Source organism: Lolium rigidum, chromosome 4 (assembly GCF_022539505.1).
Source record: "Lolium rigidum isolate FL_2022 chromosome 4, APGP_CSIRO_Lrig_0.1, whole genome shotgun sequence".
NCBI lineage: Eukaryota > Viridiplantae > Streptophyta > Magnoliopsida > Poales > Poaceae > Lolium > Lolium rigidum.
In genome coordinates this window covers 55,956,380-55,970,589 of record NC_061511.1, presented here as the reverse complement: position 1 = coordinate 55,970,589, position 14,210 = coordinate 55,956,380, and the positions used below count along the sequence as shown (strand labels likewise).

At 46.1% G+C, this 14,210-nt stretch overlaps 2 protein-coding genes across 2 annotated transcripts; both read right to left on the bottom strand.

Moving 5' to 3' along the window:
* Positions 1–5,214: 5,214 nt before the first annotated feature.
* On the bottom strand, positions 5,215–7,973 carry LOC124708162 (ribosome biogenesis regulatory protein homolog). The gene is made up of 7 exons (XM_047239851.1): positions 7,713–7,973; positions 7,255–7,306; positions 7,036–7,164; positions 6,129–6,246; positions 5,834–6,020; positions 5,628–5,741; positions 5,215–5,541 (listed from the first exon to the last, which is right to left on the bottom strand). The coding sequence occupies exons 1-7, from the start codon at positions 7,971–7,973 to the stop codon at positions 5,416–5,418; spliced, it is 987 nt and encodes a 328-aa protein (XP_047095807.1). The 3' UTR covers positions 5,215–5,415.
* A 1,575-nt stretch (positions 7,974–9,548) lies between these two features.
* LOC124708161 (interactor of constitutive active ROPs 2, chloroplastic) lies at positions 9,549–12,998 on the bottom strand. The gene is made up of 4 exons (XM_047239849.1): positions 12,834–12,998; positions 12,207–12,267; positions 11,507–11,681; positions 9,549–11,182 (listed from the first exon to the last, which is right to left on the bottom strand). Exons 2-4 carry the CDS (start codon positions 12,224–12,226, stop codon positions 9,560–9,562), a joined length of 1,818 nt encoding a protein of 605 aa, XP_047095805.1. The 5' UTR covers positions 12,227–12,267; positions 12,834–12,998; the 3' UTR covers positions 9,549–9,559.
* Positions 12,999–14,210: the final 1,212 nt, after the last annotated feature.

Sequence of the window (14,210 nt, the reverse complement as noted above, 5' to 3'; positions counted from 1 at the left end):
ATCGATACGTTGGAGACGTATCAACCACCAGATGTACCAGCTTGCTACCATGACAGTAGCCACTCTATTGTCCACATCACATGCAATACCGCCTGGCTTTTCTGAACAGAGAAGTTCCTCTAGGATGATCGACCCTGATCGGTCCATTACTATGGCCGCATTAACATTTTCCTGGAGCCCCAGGCCTTGCCAAACCTCTTGTGCTCTAGGACAACTAAACAGCATATGGCGGATATCTTCCGCGTTGATCGAATGAACGGGGCAATTGATTGAAGAACCAATGTGTCTATTCGCTAAAACACAGTAACATGGTACAATCCCATGTAAGGCACGCCACATAAAAATCTGAATTTTGCGTGGGACTTGTGTGCTCCATATTTTCTTCCAAACCTCATGAGGAGATGACCTATCCGAACTGTCTGAACGGTTCACTCTCCTTCTGTATGCATGTCTCCATTCTGTATAATATGCCGATTTAACCGAAAAACATCCAGATTTGCTTAGACTCCAAGCTATAAAATCCGACTGTCCAAAATTCGGAAGGGGAATCCGAATGATCCTCTCCGCATCAACTGACCAGAATGTTTGTCTGATCAAATCCTCGTCCCAGCCACCTGTAATAGGACAGATTAATTCACTAACACGCGTTAGGATTTGATTGCCCCTAATCGTCACGACCTTCCTTGTAGGGCTAGAGGGTATCCAATGATCTGCCCATATGTCAATAGTTTCTCCATTCCCTGGTCTCCAAATGCATCCTCTCTTGAAGGTTTTCAAACCCGACATAATACTTTGCCATGTGTAAGAAGAACCCTTCTTCAAGACCGAATTGATCGGGTCTCCATCGGGGTAATATTTTGCTCTAAGAACTTGTGCACATAAAGAATCTGGGTCACTTAGTAATCTCCAACATTGTTTAGCTAGCATGGCTTGATTAAAACAGTGAAGGTCCCGAAATCCCATTCCTCCTTCATTCCTCGGGATACACATCTTCCACCACGCCATCCAATGCATTTTCCATTGAGTTTTTGATCCGCCCCACAAGAATTTAGCAATGGCATTACATATTGCTTTACAGATATTCTTTGGTATATTAAAAACCGACATAGCATATGCCGGTATGGCTTGAGCTATAGCTTTCAGGAGAATCTCCTTCCCTCCTATAGATAATAATTTTTCATTCCATCCATTGATACGTTGGCATATCCTTTCAATCAGATGCTGGAAACAGTCGCTTCGATCAATGCCAACCAGAGATGGTAACCCTAGATATTTATCAGTCAAGGATTCCACCAAAATATTCAGGTGCGCACATACTTCTGCACGAACTTGCACATCAGTATTAGGACTAAAAAAGATGCTTGACTTTGCAACACTCACCAGTTGTCCTGAGTTTGCACAATACATATCCAGTGCATTACGGAGAGATGTGGCGTTGGACATATCAGCTGTCATCAAGATCAAAGAATCGTCAGCAAATAAGAGATGTGATACTGACGGTGCCCCGCGACACACTTTGACCCCTTGAATACCACTATTCAGCTCCTCGTACTCCAGAAGACTTGACAAACCTTCAACACAAATCAAAAATAGATACGGAGACAGGGGGTCCCCCTGTCTAATACCTCTCGTCGGAGTAAAAACCTCAGTCTCCTCTGAATTAAACCAGATTCTATAATTAACTGAGGTAACACATGCCATGATCATATTTACCCATTCCAGATTAAAGCCCAATCTCAACATCATATCTCGCAAGAAGCCCCACTCAACCCGGTCGTACGCTTTATGCATATCAAGTTTCACCGCACACATTCCTCTCTTCCCCTGTCGCTTTTTCTTGATGGCATGGAAGCACTCATAAGGTACCAGGACATTATCTGTGATAAGGCGTCCTAGCACAAAAGCACTCCGTGTCTTCGAAATAATATCTGGGAGTAGGACTTTCAGTCTCTTCGATAGAACCTTTGATATCACCTTATACACCACATTACACAAACTAATGGGTCGGAATTGTGTAATAAGTTCTGGACTTTCCACTTTTGGGATTAGGACAATGGCTGTTTTCGTTCCAACCTTCTGGTATAATTCCAGTATTGAGAGCTTGTAACACTTCTTTTGTCACTTCATCTCCCACTACAGACCAAAATTTCTTATAAAACACCGCATGTAGCCCATCTGTGCCTGGTGCCTTATAATCGCCTATATCAAACATTGCTTCTTTTATTTCCTCAGCCGTGTAGGGTTTTAGCAAAGCTTCATTCATTTCTGTAGTAACTCTCGGCCTAACTCTCTGTAACAGATCTTCATCTGTATGCTGCACCTCTGAACTGAACAAAGAGGCAAAATAATTTTTGATAAAAGGTTTAAGGTCCTCACTTCCTTCTAGTACTGCTCCATTCTCATTTTTCAAACTGATAATACTATTCCTCTTCATGATAATACTATTCCTCTTCCGTCTTGCTTTCGCAAAGTTATGAAAAAATGTGATATTTTGATCCCCATGCAATAACCAATCTGCACGGCTACGCTGCATATACTGGACTTCCTCTTGTTCAAGTGCAACCTCGATTTTCCTTGTCACCTCTTTCTGTAACTGGGTTGTCTCATCATTCATCGGTTTATCTAGTTCCCTTGTCAACTCCTTAACCTTTTTTCTTGGAGCTTTAAGTACTGATCGATCCCATTCATGTAAGTCTGAATGTACTGCGGCCAATTTGTCTAACAGTGGTGCACTTGGTGGTGCATGCGCCCAAGCTGTTTCGACGATCTCCCCCACCTTCTCCTCTTTTAACCATTTCCCTTCAAAATGTCGACGGTTGCGAGTAGTATTTATAACGGTTGCGTACGTCTCTGTATCCACTAAAATGGGTCTATGGTCTGACCCAGTAGATGTCAGGTTATGAACTCCTGTTGATGGGAATAAAGCTAACCAATTAGCATCTCCCACTGCCCTGACTAATCTTTCACGAATATTACCCCTCTTCCAGGTAAAGATATTACCAATGTAACCAAGATCCTCCAAACCGCAATCCGTCAAACAGTCACGGAAAGCTTGCATATATGACATTGGTCTTGGAGCCCCTCCTTCTTTCTTACTTTCGGATAAAATTTCATTCATATCACCCAACACCATCCAAGGCAAATTCACTTGTTGGTGTAGCTCTCGGAGATAACGCCATGTGCGATGTTTATGTCGCGAGACCGATTCTCCGTATAACCCCGTCAATCTCCAGTCCTTGTCCGGGGTATCACCAGATACTAGCACATCAATATAATTGTTATGCTCGTATTTCAACTGAACATTCACATGTTGATCCCACAACATCATCAATCCTCCAGCTCTACCATTACTCGGCACCACCCATGCATGTGCAAAGCCGAGTTTCAACCGCAATCTGTCACCACCTTCTCTGTCAAGATGAGTCTCAGACAGAAAAAGTATATCTGGCCTATGCTGCCTCTGCTTGCCGAGGAGTTGCCAGCTCCACGGCAATTATAGCCACAGATTTTCATTGCTCCTGGCGGCACTCCTCACTGGAGCCCGCCAATCCTACTGCTGGATTACCAGCTTTGTGCCTCTTCAGCAGTTGAACTTTCTGTGGGGTTGTTTCCCCCACAATCTTCCCTTCCAATCCTTCCACAATGGTAGCAACATGGGATGCTGGCATGATTGCCAACGTATTATCATTCAGTTGTCCATCCCTAGTTCCCATGTTTCTTTTCTTCAGCCACACTACATCTGTTATCGGGTTAGTATTAAAACCAGAGTTCTCTGCCTCCATCCCCTCATATTTCTGGTTAAAACTTGTCCTTCCCCCTCGGCCCCTCCCTCTACCTCTAGCACCACTAGTTTGGGGTCGAGTAACAAACTCTTTTTTTGGCTGGTACCAAAAATCCTCTTGCGGTACCATCATAAAATCTCCATACTGAAATTTCTTCGGATCATGGGATCCTTCCCCACATTCATCAGCAACATGACCAATGACTCCACAGTGAGCGCAGAACCGTGGCATTTTCTCATACAACACTCTGAACTTTTGAGGTTCCTTTCCAGGGTCCACTCTTCCTGTCACAAAACGCATCAGAGGTTTCTTCAGCTTGATTTTTATGTATACCCTCACAAATTTTACATAGCTTGCTCCATTAGCCCCTAATTCAACCTGTAATACTTCTCCCAATTTCCCTGCCATAGCTTTAGTAGCAGCACTGTTCCGAATTAGATCCGGCATACCCATAATCCGTACCCAGATTCTAATAGAATCCAACGGAATCATCTCCGTATTCACAAGTCCATCATATTCTTCAATCACCACGGCATTGCGCCTAAACAGCCATGGCCCTCCATGCATGGCCGTCCTCCAATCTCCCAGACATTTAAACTGTGCCGTAAAGGTATACTCGTCTAGGTCTCGAAACGAAACTTCTTGAGCAACCGCCCATGCTACCTGCATCTTCTGATAGAAAGTAGTATGGCTAAACGGAGTTTTCAGACAAACCCTAATGATAACCATCCACTTCATGGATTCTCGGTTTTCTTCAATCAAATCCGATAGATCAACTGCATCTTCTTCCTCCTCTGTAATTTCCAGACGTTGAAGCATGGACTCAATATTCTCCTTCAGATCCGGGATGTTTGAATCAATCCCTCCATCCTCCTGCATACAATCCATACCTCCTTTCCCCTTAGTCGTCGCAGACGTAGGATCCTCGACTGCCCCATCCTTCTTCCCGTCCGCCTTCTCCGCCATGGTCCAGGAGCTGCACCGCCCCCCCCCCCAGTCCGCAGAGTCTTCCCAGCGCAACAGTACTCGTTGTTTCGACGTCGATCGGAGCAGATCTCCAGAACCGGCGGCGATATGGTGGAGTTCCTGCGTTCGCCGCAGGGACAGAGCAAACCCTAAAACGAAAGGGTATTTTCTTTCCTCATTACAGGACCGTTCTAGATTGTTGTTGATTTATCAACCAGTTCAGTATGCGTTTAGTCACTTAATCTATCACTGTTTTTCCACTTTGGCTGTTATGACCCTGGGGAGCCAGAACTGCAGTTATGTATGTCGTTCTCCCTGCAATCTTTGGATGCTGGTCTTTCCTCTATTGAACAGGCTAATTCAAGATGATTTTTCTATCATACTACATGCAACAATTATTCAGACAGTTAAAAGAAGCAAACATGATTTTTCTTCGTTAGATTGCTAACTCATCTTGCGAACAGGCTTTCCAGAAACATTTCCCAAACTTCTGATAAATATATAATGCGTGCACATCATTATCTGTGAAGCATTGCCATAGCAACATTCACTTTCTTGTGTCACAACTAACATCTGGAAAAACAGTATCTCTCCCATGAACTTAAACAGGGCAGTAGTAACCATACAAAATCGCCTCCTACAGCACGTTCTCAAGGATGGTGTGGACCTAAGCGCTCTTCTTTGAAGATTTCTTGTGGATTTTCTTCCCGGGCTTCAACTTATCTGATCCAGATGAGGACTTCTTGTCTTTCCTTCTGTTGTTGTCCTTCTTCACCTTGTACATCGTGATTGCCTGGTATCAAAGTTACGTAGAGCTGTTTGTTAGATGGTGCGGACTAAACAAACAAACATACAGTACTATTTGTTTTCAGAGCTTGCCTTGCTGACATCCAATGGTTCCTCGAAGTTCTTGGCTAGTAGGCTGTTCAAGATTTTGTCGTTTTGCTGCTTCTCCAGGTTGCCCATTCCTTTCCCTTCAGCCACAGGGAGGAACTGCAGAAAAGAAAAAGTTAAGCTACTAAAACTATCAACTTATGAAGGAACATGGATTTATAAAAGGTGAACAAGTATATGAGGAGAAAAACCTTTCTATGTTTGCCAGCTTTCTTAAGAGGTTTCTCGCCCGGCAACTTCTTGTCAAACTTTCCACCACTAGCTGTCGCTGAAGAAGCCATACCAGCAACATTCTCAAGGTCTTCCTTTTTAGATTTTCTAGGCAGATCAGCTTTAGTTCCTGTGATCGGAATGGCTGTGGCAGCAAGCTGTATATGACTGCATAATATTTTTCAGGAAGCATTTAGATCAGAAACTTGAGTTGCCAATGTAATGAATAACAGAAACGTAGTGTTATGCGGTACATAGATAGTAGGAAAGGATTACCTTGGCAAAGCACCAACTTTTGCGGCATTCTTTAGATTCCCAAGTCTGTTCTTTTCTTGCTTATCAACCCTGCCCTTCTTCTCTTCCCTTCTTTTAGCAAATGGATCAACACCTGGTTCTGTAGAGCAATACTAAATTAGAAGGGTAACAGATTGAGCAAAGAGGTTTGAAGATCAAGATACACTCGTTACATTCAGTCAGTCATAAACGAAAAGAGAGCATTGGAACCTGATTGCTGGACTAAATATGCGTACATATGCAAAAGCATGCAGGCTGCTAAGCATTTGAATCACAGCACAGGATAACTACATAGGTTATTATCCGGTCATTTTGGCTCTAACAGGATAAAAAAATGCTTTGCTAGCCATAGATAAAGGAGAAAGGTCATTCTGCCATTGCCGACCATTGCAGAGTCACGTCACTCATGGAGCTGTGATCACAGCTCAACAAACGATTAGCTCCATTGCAGTTTGTTGGGCTGGCGCTGTTAGTTCTATTGGCAAGCCTGTTCAAAAAGAAAAAACTTACTGGTGGTCGTCAGTAGTTTTAGCAGTTTCAGATGGGTGTTAGTTCCGTTTACTTAAAAAAAAAGTTAACCGTTTCAAAAAAAAAATGGATGTTAGTTCGAAATGGAACCTTAAGCAACTCTCTGTAAACATTGCTTAGAAAAGATGTCATTTTGCTAATCAGGAACTTGCTTAGGAAAGATGTCATTTTGCTGATCAGGAACTGAGACTTAATCATTTTTTATTCCGTTTGACTAGTCGTTGTACATATGCAAAAGCATGCAGGCTGCTAACCATTTGAATCACAGCGGATAACTACATAGATTTTCCGGTCATTTTGGCTATAACAGGCTTAAAAAGAAAGATTTGCTAGCCATATATAAAGGAGAAAAGTTGCTTACCATCTGTCATTTTGGCTTCAATGATGGGAATGTCTCTGTCGTCATTAACACGATCATAGCCATAATTCCGCTTCCACGAATTGGTTTGCTCATCCCATGTACGCTTGTTCTTCTTGCGGTTGACAATCCCTGGAAGTATGTTGTTACTGTTATACTAAATCCTGGCAAATAGACTTCTAACAAAAACGCTCAAAGAGCTGGCAAGAATGACAATTCCACCTTTCTGCTTTGCGAAAGCCTCCCACTTTGTAGGAGGCGCTGGCCTTGGTAGCTGGTGAGAGGAAAGAAAATGATTAGACAACTCTGCAATTGCAGGGAGATAACATACTAGAAGTCGCTGTTCGGCTTGATATCTCTTTTACGGATTAGCACGGGACAAGAAGGAAAGTTCAGAACCTATGCAGACAGTAATTAAAGCAGTATATCAGGGCAGCAAGAATTTCATCCTGTTATGTTAATCTCGCATCTGTAACCTACAATAGAAACTAAAAACAACGTTTCTTCACAGGCTGAAGTTCCTAGCAGAGTGACTCCAGCTCGACTACTACTACTACATCCTGGGCACAGAAGTTCGTAAAACTAAGCATTGGTCATGCGTTCCATATCCTCTAGCAGATCAACGCAATCGACACTAGCGAGCAGAGACGATAGAGAAAGAGAGCTGGTCGTCTTCTCACATGCTTCTCGCGGGGAAGGCGGTTGGCGGGCGGCGGGAGGCGCACGACGGGCCCGTCGCGGCCCTCGGTGGCGGGCAGCGAGAAGAGGGCGTCGGCGACGGCCTGCGCCAGCTCCGTGGCCTTGCGCAGGCACTCGTCCCGCAGCTCCGCCCTGGAGGACGGCGCGGCGGCGAGGTGGTGCGAGGGGTCGTAGGCCATGAGGTGGCCCAGGTCCACCTCGTGGTTGCTGGAGGCGGCGGCGGCGGCGGCTTCGTCCGTCATGGCTGCGGGCGGGCGGCGCCGGCGAGCTGCGAGGGGACGGGGCGGGGTTTGGGTGGGCAGAGACTAGAGAGGGGTCGTGGAGCTAGGGCTTCGTGGTTTTAGTAAGCTGGGCTAACGGATGCGGTTTGGGCCTATGGGCTGGGTGAATTCGGCCCAGCCTGGATACTTCTTGTGTTCGTTAAGATTGTATGGGCTGGGCCTTTGGGATAGTTTTAAGTGGGCCGAATTGGTCCACTGAAAAGGATGTTCTCCGGTATTCGTGTAACTAGGCTCAACACGGCGGCGGCCATGGTTGCCGGTGGCGGTGGCCGTCTTTTTTTGCCTGACCTCGGCGGGTTTCGTTTGCGTATGTCAATAACTCAACATGGTCCACTGGCAGGTTCTGTCGTGTAACATTGCGATGTGACTGGAACCTCTCGTTGTCATTTATACCCTGATTTTTAATCTCATGGTTCAGTTTACTGTCTTTTGCCTGATATGCTACTGCTAAGGAGCTGAGAGGTGTTACTGATCTAAATCCGGTTCCTACACGGTATATGTTAAATAGGGATTTCAAATTTTGTACTCCCTGATATAGATGTATCTAGATATATTTTAGTTCTAGATACATTTACACTAATAGGAAGTAATATGAATCGGAGGGAGTATTTAGCTTTTGCCATTGCTTACCGTCATTGTAGAGGCCTAGAGGGCATTGCCAACCATTTTTCATTACATGGCATATTTGGCTTTTAGCAACACTCTAGATGCTCTTAGGGCTTCTTCGGTTAATTACTGTTCCAAGTGGATTGGAGCGTATTGGAGAGGGTTTTGACTTTAGGGGTTTGTCCGGCTCATCCCCCATCCAAGAGTATTGGAGTGTATTTTGACTTGTAGGGATTAAATCTCAATACCCTGCAATTCACTCGGATTTCATGCGAACCGAACAATGCCTATAGGGTATAGATGGGATCTAATACCTCTCAATACACCTCAAACCGAGGGGATTTAGCTCAAATCGAACAAGGCCTAACAGAAATGATCTGTGTTAGTTCACTGTTACCATCAGGTCACACAGTACAACTCTTGAGATCAAACTTCCAAACTGGAGATGTTTTTCGGACTAGTACTGCTAGCTTGCCTGTCATTTTTTTGCAGTTTGCATATTTCCAGACGCGGAATGGATGCATCAGAGGTCATTTTTTGGCAGTTTGCATATTTCCAGATGCGGAATGGATGCATCAGAGACCGAACTGGAACAAGATGGTACATGATAACGAAATATCAAGGTCTCTCTTTCAACATGATAATAAAACATAGGCAGCCAAACAAAAGCAGCTGCTCCAGAATCTGATGATACCACAAAGGTCTCTCTTTCAACTAGATCCCGACAAAGATTCACTTCTACCATTTCCAGCCTAACCCTACAATAGCAGCTACAGATTTCTCTACTACTCATCATCAGCAACCTCTACTAACCAATGCAGACTGGATCTGGCTCTTGCTACACAGAAAAGTAAACATGTGTTTCACATTCGGTTTCTTGCTGCTGCTGCTCCTGCTGCCTTACCTCAGTGATGTTGACCAGTCCCAGACTCACAGGGTCTTCACTTGGGGCCCTTCTTCCACAGCCCGCTCATCCTCCGCAGCACGCCGCTGTTCCGCCGCTTCGGGGACTCATCGTCTGAGAATGGTGACCCCATCAGCTTCCCGCCGATCGAGCCGTTGTACTCCGGGTCCAGCGACCCCGTCCTCTCCACCATCCGGCCACCGCCATTGTTTGCTTCCCCAATGCCACCGCCCGAGAGAGCAGCGGCGGCGGCCTCCGCGGCCTTGCGCCACTGGTCAGACTGCACCCGCAACCTGCGGAGCTCCGCGTCTGCCTCAGCGCTTGCCGCCTGCGCGGCATCCAGCTGCTCCGAGGCCCGGGCGGCGCGCCGGCTGCTCTTGTCGGCCTCCTCGGTCACGTACCCGAGCCGCATCCTCACGTCCTGCTCCGCGGCCTTGGCAAGCTCCAGCTCCGCCACCGCCGCCTCGTACCTCTGCTGCACGTCGGCCTCCTTCCTGCCAGCCTCAGACTTGAGGGTCTCGTTCTCTTCCGCCAAGCTCTGCAGCGCGTTCTCCTTGTCCATCATGTTCGCCTTAAGCTCAGCAATGTCGGTGATCGACTTCATCAGCTTGGCCTCCAGCTCTGGCTGCATTTCGCTCAACCCGTCTGACCTGTGAAGGTCCTGCGCCTTGCCTGCCAAAGCTGCCACCAGCTCCTCGTTCTTGCTCTTTAGCTTGAGCTCCATATCACACAGTTGGCGCGCGCACTTTGACTTCAAGTTCTCCAGCATCTCATAGGCTGTTTTTGTCTCAATGGTCATCCGTGTTTGCTCCTCCTGGTACCTCATCTCAGCCACCTCAAGCGCTGTACGCCAGTGTTCAACCTCCGAGTCAGGACTTCCATTGACACTCTTCAGAACTTCAGTCAGCGGACTGCCAAAGCCGCCATTGGCATTGCCAGCCTGTGCCTCACTCGAAGATTCATTACCTGCAGCTTGCACCTTCTTCAGATCTTCCTCGAGCGAGACTACCCGAGCTTTGGACTCACTGAGCTCTACATCCTTTGACCTCAGGCATTCCTGCAACCGCGCACCCTCTGCTACGAGTGAGTCAATGGTGGCTTTTGCAGTTTCCAGCTGCAGCTTCATCTCAGTTGCCATTGCATTTGCATCAGCTGCAGCCTTGTCGCTTTCCCCAACATTCACTTTCAGGCCTTCAATTGTTGCAAGCCGCAGCTCCATCTCCTGCTTCAACCCTTCAAGTTCAGAGTCTGTGTACTCACATTGCTTGGCATGGGCTGCATCAGACTGCACTGTGGCCTCTAGCTGCAGCTTCAGCCTCTGGATGTCAGACATGGCTGAGCTGAGTGCAGCCGCATCCACTGACTGCTGCTTCTGCAAAGCCTCGATCTCAGATTCCCATGAACGGTCGCGCTCCTGTTGTATCTTGCGTAGCTCCTGGAGACGAGATTCCTCCGCGGCTGAGAACTCAGTAAACTGGCGCTGTGAGTCCGCTAGCTTCGAGGAAGCATCCTGCTCCTGCTTCTTTGCTTCATCAGCCTCCTGCTGTGCATGGCGCCTCCGTGCCTCTGATGCAGTCAGCTGTTCCTTGGTCTTCTTCAGTTCATCTTGGAGCTGGCTGACCTTAGAGTCCAACTCGTTTAGCCGACTTGGGCGCTTCTTCTGAAAAAGTAAGTGCAAACTGTATGAGTTAACTAATTCAAAAGAATCTTGCTGTAAAATATTCTGCATTTTCTGGTGGTAAACTGACTGTCGATGGTCAAGTTATCATCATACCATTCAGATAGTATCTTATTTAATTAAAATAACTTCTAGGATAAATAATAGCATACATCTAAAATTAACTAAATCGAACAAAGCTTTTAAAAAATGGAAGTGTAGCTCTAGTAAATAAAACATCTCTATTCTCTATGGATGGAGCAAGAAACTTGAATTCAGCTGAGGGCAGTCAGCAATGACATGACTTCAAAACAAGTAGCTTTCTACCTCAGTGATTGGGCTTCGTGGTGAACGGCGCTCAGTGACCTTCGGGCTCCTCTCTGTAGGTGTTCTTGTTGGTGTAATCCCGGGGGAGTCAGTTTCATTTCCTCCTGTTTTCGCCACACGAGACGACCGTGGAGTTGCTGGAGACGTCCTCTGTGGAGCATCTGAAGGGCCATTCCTACAGAAGTTAAAAAGGCAAAAAGCTTAGTATAAAGTATTTAAGTGTAATACCCAATGCTAGTTAAACTTTATACAGGGATTAAAACAATGTCCATGCAATGTAGTAGTAGTAGTAGTATTTAGAAAAATAAACCTAGCAGCTTTGCTAATGCCAGCTAGGTAAGCCAATTTTGATATAATACTAGTGGCAAGCTTCACTTGGAGAAGAAAATAGGCATAATCTACAGTGTTAGCATGCTAACCCAACAGATACAAATCATAGAAAAGTACACTACAGCTATCTCCTAGTCAACACAAGAGTTGTAAATATTATTTCACTATGCAAAAGTAAATGGCTGGTTTGACCTGCACTGGTCCCAGTACATTAGACCTATTTAATACAGACAATATGCCATACCAAGTTGGTAGACACTGCCTCAGAGAGGCACATGCATGTGTAGAACCGCAGGTGTGCTTGAGCAAACACATGCACAAAGGAAGGAAGTAAATAACACATGGAAGCTCCAGGACATGTTGAGCTAACCTTGTCTTTGAACTCTGCATGATGAGATCCCTCAGAAAATCCTTCTGCACTCACTTAACTCCTGCAATAATGACAGAAACTGGTACTGTTGAAACACTAGAGGAACTCAAACATGAAATTAGCAATACACAAAATAATCCTACATGGTTTCCATTTAGCATGATGCAGATTACTGTTAGGAAACAATTTCAAAAATCCAGCCCAGCAAGTTATGGAGTAATGCAAGATGCCAAGACACAAAATGACTAGTTAACCTGATATGTTTACAGTTTCATGAGAGCTGAAAAAGAAAAGGAGGTGGCGGCATTGCATTCCTCTTTACTCGTACGCCCTGTAGCCTCAGGCAGAGGTAAACAGTGCAGCAAGTTGTACACACACAAGGACTGAGGTTGGGCCAATCTAAGGACTCTCAGGTTGAAGGAATCCAGCAAAAAGACAGCAGCAACCTACTCCCACAATCAAAATGCCCAAAATATCGCAGACATACCAACACTGAGGGCTAGAACGGGCATTTCTTCTCCGGGGTGGTGAACAATAATGGGAGCCAGCCTTACAGGGAATGGAAGGGAGGAGCAATAGCAGGGCAGGAAGTAAAGAAACGGGAGTAAACCTTTCAAAGGGGGAAACCTTTCAAAGGGGGATAGTAAGCTGCGGTAAGTTGCACGGTTACAGAGCAGGGCCCTGTGGTGATTACAGGCCATTATTGTGAATCCCCAATGGGTTGTAGACTAGATCCTGCTGTCGCAGGTGGAGTGGAGGAATGCATTGATGGGGAAGAACAGGTGCCGGAGGATGAACGTTTGCTGGTAGTAATGTGGTGCCCTAATAGTAACAGATGCAACAGTAAGATTGGGACTGAAACATTTGAAGGGCCGAAGCACAAAACTGATTTCTTGCGAGTTGCAACGGATTAAAACATTGTATTACTATGAATAACAGTGCTAATAGGGCATTTATTAGCTTGTTCGTCAGTTTTATAGCCAGCAAGAACAAGAAAAAGAGATTCAAAGGGGAGAGAAGTTGTCCCTAAATATCAAATAAATAAAGCAGAGAAAAGATGGAAGTATCTAAACAAACGAACTGCAAAGTAGGGATGCAAAAGCAGAAGCTTTTCTTGATCTTTGGAACTCAAGAACCGGTGGAGAAAAGGTGAGGCATCGAACACCAAATCTTCCAGGAGCCTCTATCTATCTATCCCCCTCTTCTTCCTCCTACATTCACCGAATCGAACAGCAAAAGAAAGATCTATGTTCCTCCTCCCCTCTCCCTCCTCATACAAGACATGCTACAAATATCCAAGCAGATAAGCAAGAAACATATGCACAGATTTTCTGAAACGGAAGGGGGAGGATGGATCAAAGGTCCAGCAATGCAGAGCAAAGAAGGGGAGGAAATCTCTCACCTCCTTCTCTTTCCTCGGAGCCTTCTTGTTCTTGTTTCTTCTCACTCCTCCTCTTCTACTCCTGCAGTGGTGCGGCTGCGGGTGTCTGCTAGTGTGTGTAGCGGCTTCTCCTCTCTCGGGTACCGTATGGCATCCCACGCTCGCTGCCCTTTCCCTCGCCTCGATGGAGCCAGCCACGGATTTCCTGCGCCCGCTGCGCCTGTGGCCCGGTCGCCGGCACGTGTCCCGGAGCGTGCGGGTCGTGGGGCCCGCGCGTCAGTGTCTCCCCTCACCGGTCAGTTCCCTGGTATCGAGGAGGGATTGTGGCCTCGTCGTCGTCTACCGAGATGTGTGACCTGACGTACGCTTCCAAGTGCTGACATGTGGGGTACATGCCTCGCAGGGCCCGGCTTGACAGTCTGTGTGGAGGCAGGATATTGGAAAAAGTACGTCTGGCTCTGGAGAACCCGACATGAGATGGTGAGTCAAACGGGAATCGCTTCTGAGTGTGAGCAGATAGTGGATATCATCAAATCGAAGAAACGAAAAGTATCGCCGCAGAGGTAATTGCATATTCCACCAGCTTCTCCTCTATGTGGTGCACATCATTTGGATGGATTTTT